Below are 14,596 nucleotides of genomic sequence, written 5' to 3' on the forward strand. Positions count from 1 at the left end.
GGTAGCAAATAGGAAATTGTGTTTCCATCAAAAGGAATTTCAGTCACAACAGCATTTGTTTTCAGGAAGAAATATTGTGTTCCAGCAAGGAGTGATTTGTATCCATTATGAAAGGACAAAAAAAGATCAGAAGGAGAAATATTAGAAAACAGTGAAAAATCTAGTAGAAGATATTTTACTGAGTATTATGAATAAAAGAATACTAAACAGCACATCACAAGAATATATATACATAATTTACATCAAACAGAATGCATCCAGAACAGTAATGTGAGCCCTTCTGCTCCAAAAAGTGCTTATCATAGGGGGTGTACTACCCACTGTAGAAATGCAAGGAACCTATGGCCACCTGCAAGTGTTGCAGGGGCTTTATGGGTGTGTTCACTTGTTAGTTTCCAGAAAGAAATCTTAATCTTGTACACGTCTCAGGCTCGTCACACAACTTTCCTACCTTCTCAGGATGGGTAAAATGTTATGAGTGAACTTGACTGCACTGCTGCCACCCAATCTCCAGATCAAAATGGCTCCTCTGTTCTCCTGAAGCTCCTCACAACTTCCATTCAGCTTTGGAGTGTTAGGGGACTGTCTGGAGGAGGTCTTGGGAGCAGGGAGGAAGATATTGCCCTCGGTCTATGTGAAGCGTAGTTGATGGGAGAACCAGCCATTTCTAAGTTCATCTAAATTGTCTGAAAATCATTCTGAAGCTCAATTTTGCTTGCTGCTGGTTTTGTTTTTGATCTGTTTCTCAGATTGTTTGATAAGAAAAAGGGCATACTTTTAATAGGAAAGTGTACATTTTCATATGCCTGTTTCAAAAGTCTGAACTTCCCCCACTAACTGAAGTGTGAAGACAGTATGCTTGAAGTTGTGTGTTAAAAATGCTTTTATCTAAGTGATTGCATATTCAGGAATTTGTAAACATTCCTTGAAAAGAAACACTCCTAGTGCTGGAATCTGGGATTGTGAACAGGACATGTTTACATAATTTGCAATCACAACTAAAATTCTCATATATCCCTAACAAATAATATGGGCTTTTAAACCAATTATTAGCAAGATCCCACATTCAGATAAAAGCAATCTATACCATTCATTGTTTTCTTTCTTCCATGGCAGGGAAACATATGCATGTACTAGAGATTCATACAGAGTTAAGATTTCTTTCTGGTCAGTAATGGGTGATTAAGCATTATGTTAGTACATTTATTGTAAATCAAAGTTAAACTAAAACAACAATCCTTTGATTATTCCATTGGACAAATGTTAGCTAATAGTGTCTCAATAAACTTGTTTCAACCCTTGCTAACCTCAGTAGAATTGGGGGACATTAAGCACTGCCGCTAAATGGTCACTCAGTAAAATGTTATGCCAGTGCCTGTTGGTTTAGTGTTTTATCCTCTGTGTGCAAGAGCAAGTAGAGGAAATTACTTTTTCAGCAATGCTTACATATATTTTCACTGACGTGGAAAGCCAGATATTCTGATAGTCTTGCAGAGCTTTAAATAAGGACTTTGGATCTGTATTTAGGATGGATCCACTGAGCTTGAGAAAGTGAAATTCTCCACACTTCCTTCCTATGGCAACCATTGCAGGCCCCTGAACACGCTATTCAGAGAGTCAGGATTTCCTGCTGAATGGGAAGAGCTATTTTGTGTGAACAGAGGGGGAATCTCTGAAATTGGTTGGAAGGGCCTTCTGAGAGCAGAGCCCTTTCTCTGATGGAAAATACCTTATAGTTACAAGCCTAGTTTAACTTATGTAATAATTGTACTGAAATGTAGGGATTTTATGTGGTTTTGACTGTGTTCATAAGGAAAACTGTCCCATAAGCCAAAAAAACCCCCAAAACAGTTGCTTATTGATAATTTGCCCCCAGAGTCCATAAAAAGTGAAAAAAGGATAACTGTGAAGTAAAACATGAGGGAGCTCTCAGAGTATCAAGGCAAGGAATGGGGAGAGTGTGAAAAAGAATTCTCAAAGTGGAGGCATTCACTCTAGAGGAAACTGTAGCTGGATACAAATCATGATCCAATTGGGAAGAAACACCTGGAGAGGGTAGTGGTGACACCAAGGCAAGAATGGTGGGGGGGGGGCAGGGAGCACACTGAATCAGCAGGTTCTCAACAGCCACACTGTAGGTGATTGAAAGTATTTGGAAGAAGGGGTGCTAGCAGTGCACAAGTAGAAATGTTGTAAGAACATGACAGCAGCAGCTGATGTTGGTCTAGCTGGGTGTGAGTTATGGATATCTAAAGACAAAGGGCTAATCCATATTGTGCCCATCATTAACCTCCACTGAGATGTCCTGCCAATAACCAAATTGTTGGCATTCATTACCTGATGTTTATTAAAGCCAGTTAGAGAGTTTTGGAGAATTACAAAGCTGTGGGTCTCTTAGTAATCTGGAATACTGCATGGTAATGTTTCCCAAACAGCTTTACGGACCTTGTGGAGCTTCTTCCACCTGATCATATGGAACTAGCAAGAATCAAGCAACTATAACAGAATTCACAAAAGTCTGCTGTTCCATTGTGAACCTTATTCCAACACACCTTACTCAAGATGCTAATAAAGCCAACAGGAAGAGGGATTGTTTACAGGAATTTTTGCTTAACCCCTACTAAATAATTGATCAAACTTTATGAATTGTAGGTTACATCAAATTCTTAAAAAAGTAAAACAGCTGAGAAAAATCAATTTAGTTATTTAGGATGCATATTGTTAGTCTTTTACAGTAGTTTTGCACAATAGATTGAGGCCTGGAAGAAAGTTGCTGCAAGAAAAATACAGTTGTACTGCTATATTGTTATTTCTATTGTTGAATGGAAACAACCATTCAAGGCTACTTACCTTTGCAAACATGTTGCTGATGCAATGGTTGCTGCATATCCCCAGTGCATAAAATACTCAGGGACACAGGGTCATGGCAAAACATCCCCCCACAACCCCCCCCCAAACTGTCTACCAGATTGTGGGGAGGAATGCTACTGGTAATAATTTGCCCCAAATCCCCTTGATTATGTCTAGGTAAATGCTTATATTGACCCACTCCAGTAGCAAGACGTTAACATCCACACTCAACCACTTTTCTGTTTCCTTTCTTCTACGTATTCTGCCTCTTTAGACCAGTACATGAATACATGTTGGAGCTTTGGATGATCCTCAGATCTGAATGTGTATGCTTGTCCAGAATTAGCACATTTCTAAGCTGCAGAGGTTGTAACTATACAATATCAAAATTCATTTCTTTTCAGTAGCTAAGCACTCCCACCCTATGTGCAAACACAATTGCATTTTGGGAAGTGCAGATTCCATTCTGTAAATCTTATTTTACTCATGAATCGTTTTGGCCCAACAAGATTTTTTTCTGTTGAAGTAAGTGATAAAAAGGTCTGATCATAGCAGTAGCAGCCACAGCCCGTGAGCCATTGCTGTAGATCCTGATTCTGATGATTATTGATAATGAACATTTCAGGAACTATATTTCTTATTGTGCTGCAAAGAATAGACATGGGACCTCTATAATTGAGTGGACGGATATACAGACATGTTTTACGAAATACAACAGCAGAAAGGAATAGTATTTTCCAGGGCATAATGCATTCATTATAGCAAATGTAAATGCTGCAAAATAAATAGCCATCCCAGCAGCCTCTATTACTGCTCCCAGAGGCTCCCCTTTGCCATTTGTTACACATACATGCGATTTGTTAAGACTGGAAAAATCAAAAACATCTGAGCATACTACACTGTGTACAATTTAGGCGATTTGGCTGATTCGTTCTGTCATATTTCAGTATTTTACAATAGAAAATATTCAAATAATGTATTTTTATTCTTTCATAGATATATTTTGGACTTCCTTTTGGAATACTGTTTGATTATTTCTTATTTTATGAAGCATGGCATTTGAATTGTTAGGTTAAAATACATGATGATTTCAGTTTTCAATACATTAAATATTTGTTAAAAACTAGCAAAATTATTCACATGACAACATAAATGGAGAGAAGCTAGATTTTAAAAATAGCCTATTTTGTCTCCTACTGTAAATTGAACATAGTAAAGGAATTGAATTCAAGAGATCCCTTTTGGAGTGGGGAGTGTTATGAAATGTGAAACAGATGTTAAATATTTGGAAAAAGGTAGGAAAAATAATTTATTTGAGACAGATAAAAACACTCACCATCTTTACAGACTAGACCAACTACGCAGAGACCTGTATCTAAGATATAGCCATTTGGACAACTTGTACAGTTTTTCTCACTTGGACCACTGCACCCAAAACAGCTGGGGTCACATCTTAATGAAAAGATATCACATTATAGATATGGTTAATAGTAAACATTAGAATCACAGTCTTACAATCAAACACTGCATGATTCCTTCAACTTCATAAAAGAATAACTGCAAAGAATAACATAGTACATTTTTTTGCTATGTACAAAAAAGTAAAAGAGCAAAAATAGTATCATGAGAAAATATGGCTACCCCACCTTTATTCTGTTTTTCAGCCTTTGAAGTTAGGATCTATCAAACCCCCTACCAATGTATTTAATAAAATTCTTAGACATCACATTTAAGGAATGTGGCATTAAATAGAAAAGCTTTAAGTTCTGGCATTAAAATAAGCCTTCTATACCTTACAGAAAACCTGTAGTTTGGTTCCTATGCCCTAAGCAGGGGACTGACACCGCCATTAAAAACACAGATTAAGGGAATTATTTATATAGGGAAATAAAGTGCTGTGCTTCAGATGGTGGGATAAAGATAACTAGAACTGACTTAATTTAGGTCAGTGGAAATCAATGCCCCCCCCCCGCCCCCATTACAAGTTTTTGTCTGAACTGGCAAATGGAAGTGGGAACCTTCTCCCATAAACCCTTTGTAATCAGATATCACCATTCGATGTTTGGACTGAATATCCTATTTTCTTTTCCCATAGCTGTAGATCTATTTTGGCAATTTAAGTACATTGCCCTGTGATCTTGTTCATGGGATTCTGCTTGTTTCTCCTGAGCAACTTGACAGACTTACCCTATTATTCGACATGACTCAACATGAGAAGAATCTCAATTTCCCCCTTTCTGACCAAGGGAGGTTTGTTTTGAGAGCCTTTTCATGTCTCAGTCCTACTGAGAATTGAACAGAAGAGCATGTGCATTACAGGAAGAACAATGTAGGGCAAGTAGTAGTTCCCAGGTTTAGTCCCTGGCATCTTCAGATAGGTCTGACATTGTGGAGGGCCACTGCAAGTCAAAGATGGCAATACTGGGCTAGATGGGCCTATGGTTTCACTATAAGAGAGCTTGCTATTTTTCTAGTAACAACTAAGTTCAGTATACTCCATGGAAGAAACCTAGTATTAATTCTACTGTGCAAAAATTTGTTTCCACTCCTTTCCCAGTACCATCATCTCTTTTCTCTAGCCTCAGGAAAGAAACAATATACATTTCATATCTCCTAGCACCTAATGAAGTCTTAGAAAAGTGCTTGCACATGCAATCCAAAACGCACATGAAAAGTTTATATTAAATTAATGCTTAAAACATGATCCACATAGAATTATGCCAGTGGCATGCTTTCCTTTTAATCATGGTTTATGTATTAAACAAGTTAAAGTGTGCATCAACTTTTAAAAATAAAACAAAGCTTTCAAAGAATGTCATTACCTTTTGCAAGTTTTGTATCCATTTTCGAGAGAGTGATCCAAGTAGTAGCCATTGCTACAAGCCACCACACATCTTCCATTCTCCATTAGATAATCTTCTGTGCAATTTATGCAAGCATCTGCTCCTGGGCCTCAAAAGCCAACAGAACAAACAAGGTAACCTACTGATGCATGTACAACATTGCATAGACAATGGATATGTATTGTATCTGCAAACACATTGGCTGGTATTGAAAGAACTGCGCGCAGAAAGCTTCCATGGGAGCCATGCACACTGATTACTTCAAAAGCGTCTTAATCCTCCCTGCAATGTTTGCTTCCTGAAAAGTCACTTTAAGAAGTTGGGGAAGCTGCGTTGGTGTAGTTAGGAGGGGAACTAGAAAGCCCCAGAAAGATCCCATTCAATCTTTCTGTAAATGTACATGTCAGGTAACACCTGTGCTGCAGAATATAACAGTAGTCAATGAAAGATTTATTTATTTATTTAAAGTTGTTGCATGCCGTTCCCCTTGCTATGTAGCCTCGGGACAACTCACAGAAATAAGCCTCAGGACAGCTCACAGAAAAGATTCTCCAAAATCCTATTTTCTTAGGCTGTTATTTACAAATTTAACTGCGGTTACTATATACAAAAAGACATCTTGTGAGAAGAGTTTCTTTTGTTGAAATTGCTTCTGCTTGTTGTTGAAATGGCAAGAAGCAGTGATCTATAAAGACAATAAGCTATTTTTGTAACAAATCCCACACATTTATACCATCATGTCACATGTGAACAATGCAATATGTACTTTTTCCATAGTGATACCTTAAATGTCTAAGGAAATGACTAAGAAAAAATGTCTAAGGAAATCGTGGGTCACAATTTCTTTCTTGATGTCTTAATTCTTTGATGTGTAAAACAGAAATTGTCTTAAATCTGTTGATTTCAAGAATGCAAATAAGTTTTTTGGGTGCTTTCAAGTGATGTTTTCATCAGGTAGAAGAATAATTATTTGATATAAAATATTATGAAATCCTGTACAGGTACAGCAAAAGAAATTGTATTATGGTGATTTCAGTTCAAAGTGTGTGACAATATTTTGATTAAATTTTATTACAAGGAGGATTACATTATTTAATTTATAGGAAAAAAATCAGAAATACCTGCACAAGAAGCACAGGAATGGTGGCATGGTTCACAGTCCCTGCCATTATAATATTTTCCTTCTTCACAATGGATAACACATCTGGATCCTTGTAAACTACATAGCAATAAGAGAACGATAAAATTAATTAGCAAGTACCAAGTAAAACAAACTTGCAGAATTTGAACAAACTTTTTTTCAAATGAAACTTATGATGCCTCATTGATTTAAAGGATGCTTATAGATGAAGCATTATACCTTAGTCCTAAGCATACTCAGCATAATTCTGCAGAAGTCAGTCATGCTTCAATTAACTGTCTAGCATTAGTTAGCTGCAAAATGCTGCTGAAATGCTTAATATGAGTAACATCCACTAGGTTGAGTCTACCTCTTGGAAGCCTGGCTATTTAAATGCATAGAGGAAAAGACTTCCAAATAATAATCTATACTGAAGGAATCATGCAGCTGACCTGAGGAAGGCTGGGATTTGTGTTTCTCCAGCCCTGTGCTCTATAGCAGACAACTTTTGAAACTGAGGTGATTTTCAGAACAGCCTGTGATATTCCATGAAGACCTGATGGCATATTAAAATATCCTACAAAGAGTATCCAAAAAGTAGTTCTCTGAATCCTGGCTAATATAATTAAGATTGGATGTTACATTATAGATTATTATAAGCATTTGTATCCATAGAACTAAAAATCACATGAAATAATAGAAGTTGGGTCATTGTTCTGTTGTAGGAATCAGAGAAGAGTGGTGTGCTTTGTGTTTTCAGAAATATTAAAAATGAAGCATCATTTCAATGTGTGGAATTTCTGTGTGAAAACTTTGGCAACAGTAACGCATTAGCCCACTGTGGACATTATGATTCGGTTCCAAAGTATGGTGCCCCTTTTACCAGCTTTGGGTGGTAGCCCTGCTGTGCCTGCTATCTGGACATCCTGCTTACGGTAATCTGTGCTCTGGTCATCTCTAGGCTAGATTATACTTGCTTATATGGGCCTGGCCTTGAAGACAGCTCAGAACCTGCGGCCTGTGCAAAATGTGGCAGCCAGATTGATAGAAGGTCTGAACATATAACATAAATTAGTTATATGTTATTAGCTATTTTCTTAGTTATTCTATTCTATTCTATTTCTCTCTAGCTATTCTTCCTATATGCTTCACACCTGATTGAAGGTACTGATTTTAATCTATATAGCCCTACATAGTTGGGATCAGAATACCTGATGGAAGCCTCTACTAAGCACAGTGTACCCAGGCACTATGTTCAACATTTGAGGCCTTCCTCTGAATACAACCTCCAAAAGATTCATGGTTGGTGGCAACAAAGAGAAGGGCCTTCTCTGTAGTAACCCCCAAATTATGGAAGGATCTCTCCGCTAAGACCTGCCTGGCACTAACGTTACTAATTTTTTAGTGCCAGGTTAGACAGCTCTCTTTGCCAAAGCTTTTGGCAAGATCAAATAGCTCATGGGGTGAGCTGAATTGCCAGCTTGTTTCTTTTTTAAGCAGGCCTAGCCATATGGACTTTTTCTAGCTGTTTAGTTATTAAAAGGTGGGTTTAAATTATTAATGTAATTTTATGATGCCTTACTGAATTTTATTGTATTTGTCATTTTTACAAGCCATCTGCTTGTAACTTATGAGAACTCCAGTGCTTTTTTTGTAAGAAAAAAGGTGCCAGAACTCATGAAATTATTTACCTTTCACACATAGTCAATCACTATACACACACCCACACACGTCAGTTGTGTAACGAAACATAACAGTCGCCACCCGCAGTAAGCACTCAGCACGCAACCACACGACCAATCACAAGCCGAGCAGCGCCACAAGCTGAGCAGCGCCATCACAACCAGTATGGACGAAGTACGCAAGCAGCCCACATGCACCGTTTTAATGATTTTGCCGCCAACCTGCTACGCTCAACAGGGCGATTCAATTCTACGTGGACCAAACATCAAATTTTCAAAAGTTACTTTTAAAACTTGGAAAATCTATTGAAAAAAGGTGCTGGAACTCTGTTCCAGTGCGTTCTATGACAAAAAAGCACTGGAGAACTCTATGAGTGAATGCTCAAGTCTTGTAAACTCAGGGCCATGGCTTCTTTTATGGAATCATTCCATCTCATAGCTGCTCTTCCTTTTCTTTTATTCCTTCAACTTTCCCTAATGTTGTCTTTTCCTCCAGGGAGTCTTTCCTTCTCATGATGTGCCTGGACTAAGACACATCATGCCTTACTTTGGTTTTGTCATTTCTGTTTGCATTTATTATATTTTGAAGTAAACAAATAATGTCTGCATTTATTATATTTTGAAGAAAACAAATAATGTCTGAACATGCTCACTGTTGGTGCCTGGGCAGTGTGCTTGTGCATCAGTGCACATATAAAATTGGAAGAATACTTTGCCTTTCGTTTTCTTTGCATTCAAGGCTTTTTTGCCCTTACTCACCAGGATAACATGAGAACATGATAAATATTACTATCAGACATAAACAGGCTGTAAAGCACATGTGAAATAATTACATTGTGCAATTTTGCTTGTTGCCCAATCACTGATACCAATACCTCTACGATTACCACGTTAAGTGCAATCTATCATTTCCTTACCTGAGGCCATGTCTGCATTCTGTGCAAGTTTGAAATTCAGTGCATGTCCTACAGTTTTCACTGCATCTGCGGCAAACAATCCTATCTGGAAAGAAAACAATGCAGTTCAGGAGAAAAAAACAAAAAACAAAACAGTTTAATGACATGCAATACAATGTTATGGATATGTCTCATTGCTTAGTGCTGATTCTAACTTGATGTCATAAAAATGAGTTGAGGGGTAAAATAAAATGAAATGTCAAGTACAAACTAAACTTCATGTCATTGCAATTATCTGTATATTGCTAATACTTCGCAGCAGTAGGAAAAATTATTTCAGTGTAATTTTCTTTCATTGGCTTACTGTAAGACTTTTCAATAATGCCTAAAGATAGCAAGCTGCCATTTCAAAAATACACATAAAGCTTTATTTCCTATTCTTGCTTCATAGTACAAACAAATTGTTTCATGAACATAGGCATGCAGTTAATAATAATAGTTTCTACAATGCCAATTAAGATGCACATGTAGACATTTGTCTCCATCTGCCTACTATGTATTGTGAGGGAAATGAAATGTTTTCATGTACTTATTGACTCTATAGCAATTTCTATTCTCTGGTTAGTCAACTGCAATCATGCAGACACAACTGAAATCAATACATTTGACAAAAACGGTATAAAAACAAAAGAGAAAAGTGAGAGAAAGCAGAAAGTTGATACTTGTGGTAGGGAAGACAAGGTCAGTGTGAACTGAGATGTCCTAGGGATAAAAACATGATTAAATTATAGCGATGTGGCAAGTTTTATTAAAACTTTATACAAAAACAGGGGAGAGAAGGAGGAATACAAATCAGATGGAAATGAGAAATGGAGCCAAAATGGCTCAGGGCTATAAGGGAAACTTCAGCTGCCAGCAGACAGGCACTGAGTATACATTTCACTAGAAAGAATGGATATACATTTTAATATAGGAATAAATATAAGCTGTCGCAGCAAAAAGTCAAGGCTGTTGGTATATCAGCCAGATTGGTTTGCAATTGTAAAGTTAATAATTACAAAGTGGCTGAGGAATGCTGGGAGTTGTAGGCCTTTTTTTTGTCAAAACTTGCATAAGATTGTGCCTAAGGGTCACTTCCTCTCCAGATTCTCTTAAAATCTATGCAAATTAAAAAGCTAGTTCAGTCTTTAAATTACAGGAGGAGCCTGACCCTCTTAGTTATTTTTATAAGGCTACTGGGGAGTGAGGAGGCATGATCTGGCTAAAATTTGGAGCAGCAGCAAGATGAGTTTTACAGATTCGTTATGTCACACATGTAGCCATTCATTAATGTTAAACTCCTACTCTTAACACAGCTTTCATGGATCACTATAAATGTGAACTATAGAGCTTTCTGCATTTTTGTTTGGACAAAGGAGGTCAACTGAGTTTCCAAGCATCTTTCCATTATGACTAGTGCTGCAAAGCTCATGAGACAATAGTTTGTGACACATGATCTGCATGCATACATGAACATTATCTGCTGGGAAAGAACTCTTGGGGAAAAACCACAAACTTTTCACAAGAATTTTGAGAGCCTTATAAATGGCGAGCCAGTTCCAAGTCTAACCAGGAAAGATTGTTAATCTCTAAACCAGAACACTGCAATGTACCTTAAATTTTGCTTGCTGGATAGAGAATTAACATTTGACAGCAGTTAATTTTAAGACTACGAAGTGGCAAGGATGAGGGATTGCAAGGACTACAATATGCATGTTAAATGGTGAATGGTTTTTATATTATGGTAATAAATGGCTACTTGAAGCGAATTTGAAACAATCTTTTGCTGTCTGTATAAGTGCTTGGCAGAGTTAGTGGCACAGCTCAGGCTATTTTGAAGATTTAAGCAACATTTTTATGCTAATTCTTCTTTACAGAGGAAAATAGAAGGGGAAAAGCAGCAAAACAAAACAAAACAAACTAATAACCCCCCCCCCCACACACACACATAATAGACAGAAAGGAGAACTTCTGAAACCAAGAAATTCTGACAGTCATACTAATAAAATGTTCCAAGGGAAAAAGATATCTGGGAATTATAGTTTCCTAGGGCTGAAGTAAAGACCCAAAAGGTCTGGTATACTATTGAGGGTCCAGTGCACTGGTTAACAAGGCTTTCGGGCCTACTGAAGCCCCAGGAAGCCTGTATATCATCTGGCCTCAATTCCATCACTGATGTTGGAATGTATATTACAATAAAATGAGAGATGCAGCTCAGAATGGACCAAACTCTTTTGTGAGTCTAGGTACAATTCAAAATGCCTAATATAAGAATTCACACAACTCTGAAACTTGGCAACATTACTGCAAATAACAATTTTAATTATTTTTTTCTTTGTTTTTGTGCTTATATTTTTTAAAATTCTGATGTAAGTCACTCTGGACATTATAATTTAAATAGTAAGTGGGATCTACATTGTTTAATAAATACCATGTACCTAACTGTATATAATGTCAGCATGAAAAAATATACTTCCAATATTATAATGAATGAAGAATGTAAAAGTACATACTTACTATTATCCAGGTAAAATCCAACTGGGCAGTTGGTAATACAACTTCTAGACTCTTCGTGAATATAATAACCTGGTTTACAGGTATTGCATTCATCACTGTGACCTCCAAAACATGTTTCACAGTTGGGTGAGCATTTTTTGCAACGTTTCTTGTCTGCACTATAGTGACCAGGTGGACAGTTGGGGACACAGATGCTTCATTATACAACAATAAAAGACAACCAAAACAATGCATTAATTTGGAAGAAAAAGCAACAGTGGTTTTTCAAACATGAAGCATCCATAGTTATAGAAGTAAGAGTATAACTATGTGTAGAACATATCCAGCTCTTCTGGTTTATTTTTGCATTGTTTCTAGATAAGCAACCCCCTTCTACCCTTCCATAGCCAGTACGGTACAAATGTGACTATACAATGGTCATGTTTGTTACCTTTGGGAAAAATAATGTACTGTGTTATTTATTCCCAAGGCCTTTAATTTTATTTATTACATTTTTATACTGCCCAACTGGAAAATGCCTCAAGCCAATTTAAAACATAAAAGCAAACATCAACAATAAAATAATTATAAAATGAAAGTATCACAATAATTAAATATTAAACATTACAAACATAAACTATAGTGAATACATTGAGGTATTAGCAGCAAAAATAATAATCAATCAACAGATTAAAGATAAAATGCCTGCTTAAGGGAACTATTAGTGCAGGATATGAGTTTAATTAATTAATACATAAATAAAGTGGAAGGTCTGAACCTGGCATCTAAATATAAACTGTGAAGATGCCTGACAGATCTCTTGGCAAAGGGGATTCCACAGACGGATGGCCACTACAGAGAAGGTCCTTTCCCTTGTAGTTACCTGTTATATTATTGTGAGTGATGGTTGCACACATGCATTATTTCAATGCCTTTCCGTATATAAAGCCCGTGGTGACTAACAACAACAATAAAGGTGTACTAACACAACTGTAGAGGTCAATAAAATGAATTAAATATATCAATAGCCATAAACATTAAAAAGGAAGGGCAGGTGAAACCAATCAATTACTTCAATCTACAATGAAGCATATGGAGATGAGTAAAAAATAAAGCCTCAAGGTAATTTGAGAGACCAAAGGCTGGTCTAAATAAATAAATATGGTGAAGTATTCATTTGAAGGGCATAAAAGAAGTGGAAGTTCCACAGTTTTGAGTCAACCATTGAGAAAGCTATGTCTCACAGTACTATCAAACATACCTCAGATACCAGATATAGGACTCATATGCTCTCCACAACTTTAGCCAGTTAACAGTCTGTCTGAAGCATTCTGAAGTTTCCAAACACTCTTCAAATGCAACAGCATAAATAGCACATTACAGTTGTTCATTAAGTTATAACTAAAGCATGTGTATTCATGGTCTGGTGTTTTAAGAGCCCTTCTAGCTGTGACCCTTGCAGTGCAGCTAATTCCCTTACATTTTTAACCACTTTTGTGGTGTGTACAAAAGGTGATGAGTACTCACTGGCTGCTGCTGCTTAGGGACAACCAAGTGGCACATCAAGGGACTGACTGGGGCTGCACAGGGGCAGACATAGCAATGACACTGGTTCACAGCATCTGGACACTTTTCAGGCAAGAACCTGGAGCATCTACACCCTGCAGCCCTGGCCTAGCGCCTCCCTTTACTGCTTCATGGTGTAGACCAGGAAGAACATCACCCCGTTTTCCATAAAAGAGCCTTCTGCCTTGCCAAGAGCAGCTAGCTCCTGTCCACTCTGTTGTTATTCCAAATTCCCTTATCCTGAGGCTGAGTTAAAAGAGGGAAATGCATTAAGACTCTAACATATGCATTATCATGTGACATGCAGTTAGCCTCTCGAAGACTGATGTTCACTGCAATGTTGTTCAGTGTGTTAGACTGACCCTTCCTGAAAAATGAGATGCTTAATAAAAGTGTTCTGAACAAGAATTCTGCCTAACTGCCTGGCAAAGTTAGTTAATAATACTATGAATAAAGTGGTATTTGTATTCACAATAGTGTTGTGAAAATGTATATAATAACAAATATACAACTACTTCTTACCGTGTGTTGTTTTTAGATTTGTAGTAATAGTGTAGACAGTCGTTGCAGTGATCTGGTCCTGGCCCACCACATCCTACTTTGCTACACTCTGCATTGCAAGGCCCTTTTGTGAAATGAAAAATATAAAAATAAATAAAAATTATGCTTTCTCTTTACTACTCCACAGAAAAAGATCTGAACTGAAAATGTGAGGAATTCAAGGTTCCTGGGACAGACTTCTGCTGCCCTGTAGCTGGATTGGTCCCTTTTTGGCCTTGGAGTCACTATTCAGGACCAGGTTTTTTAGTATTGTCTTTTTTAAAAAATAGGACATTAATTAATAGTGGGTTAAAGGGCCTACCAATGTTTAACAAAAGTATATCAATCAACCTATCTGAAATATATTGTTACCTGCATAGTCATCTCCTCCATAGTCTTCTGTAGGATCTTCTATTGGACTTAAACGTACTCGTTCAGCTTTCAGAAAAGCATTTCTTGGAGAGTAAGGCTGAATAGATGTTCCATAAAGTACTAAGGACCATTCTTTCAATTTACCTATGTAAGATTTAGAGAATACCTTTCATGTATTTATTCTCTCACATT

General features: G+C 37.1%; 1 protein-coding gene across 2 annotated transcripts in view; it reads right to left on the reverse strand.

Annotated features, from left to right (window-relative positions):
• Window positions 1–14,596, reverse strand: part of PCSK5 (proprotein convertase subtilisin/kexin type 5) — a 250,488-nt gene that overhangs the window by 67,602 nt on the left and 168,290 nt on the right. For both annotated transcript variants that reach the window (XM_044445944.1, XM_044445943.1), the window contains exons 14-20: window positions 14,405–14,548; window positions 14,015–14,117; window positions 11,948–12,141; window positions 9,413–9,497; window positions 6,815–6,912; window positions 5,673–5,802; window positions 4,187–4,302 (exon numbers count right to left, since the gene is read on the reverse strand). In XM_044445944.1, coding sequence (XP_044301879.1) covers window positions 4,187–4,302; window positions 5,673–5,802; window positions 6,815–6,912; window positions 9,413–9,497; window positions 11,948–12,141; window positions 14,015–14,117; window positions 14,405–14,548 — 870 coding nt within the window. The remainder of the gene's footprint in view (window positions 1–4,186; window positions 4,303–5,672; window positions 5,803–6,814; window positions 6,913–9,412; window positions 9,498–11,947; window positions 12,142–14,014; window positions 14,118–14,404; window positions 14,549–14,596) is intronic.

Source organism: Varanus komodoensis, unplaced genomic scaffold (assembly GCF_004798865.1).
Source record: "Varanus komodoensis strain SLA01 unplaced genomic scaffold, ASM479886v1 scaffold5, whole genome shotgun sequence".
NCBI classification, from domain to species: Eukaryota; Metazoa; Chordata; class Lepidosauria; order Squamata; family Varanidae; genus Varanus; species Varanus komodoensis.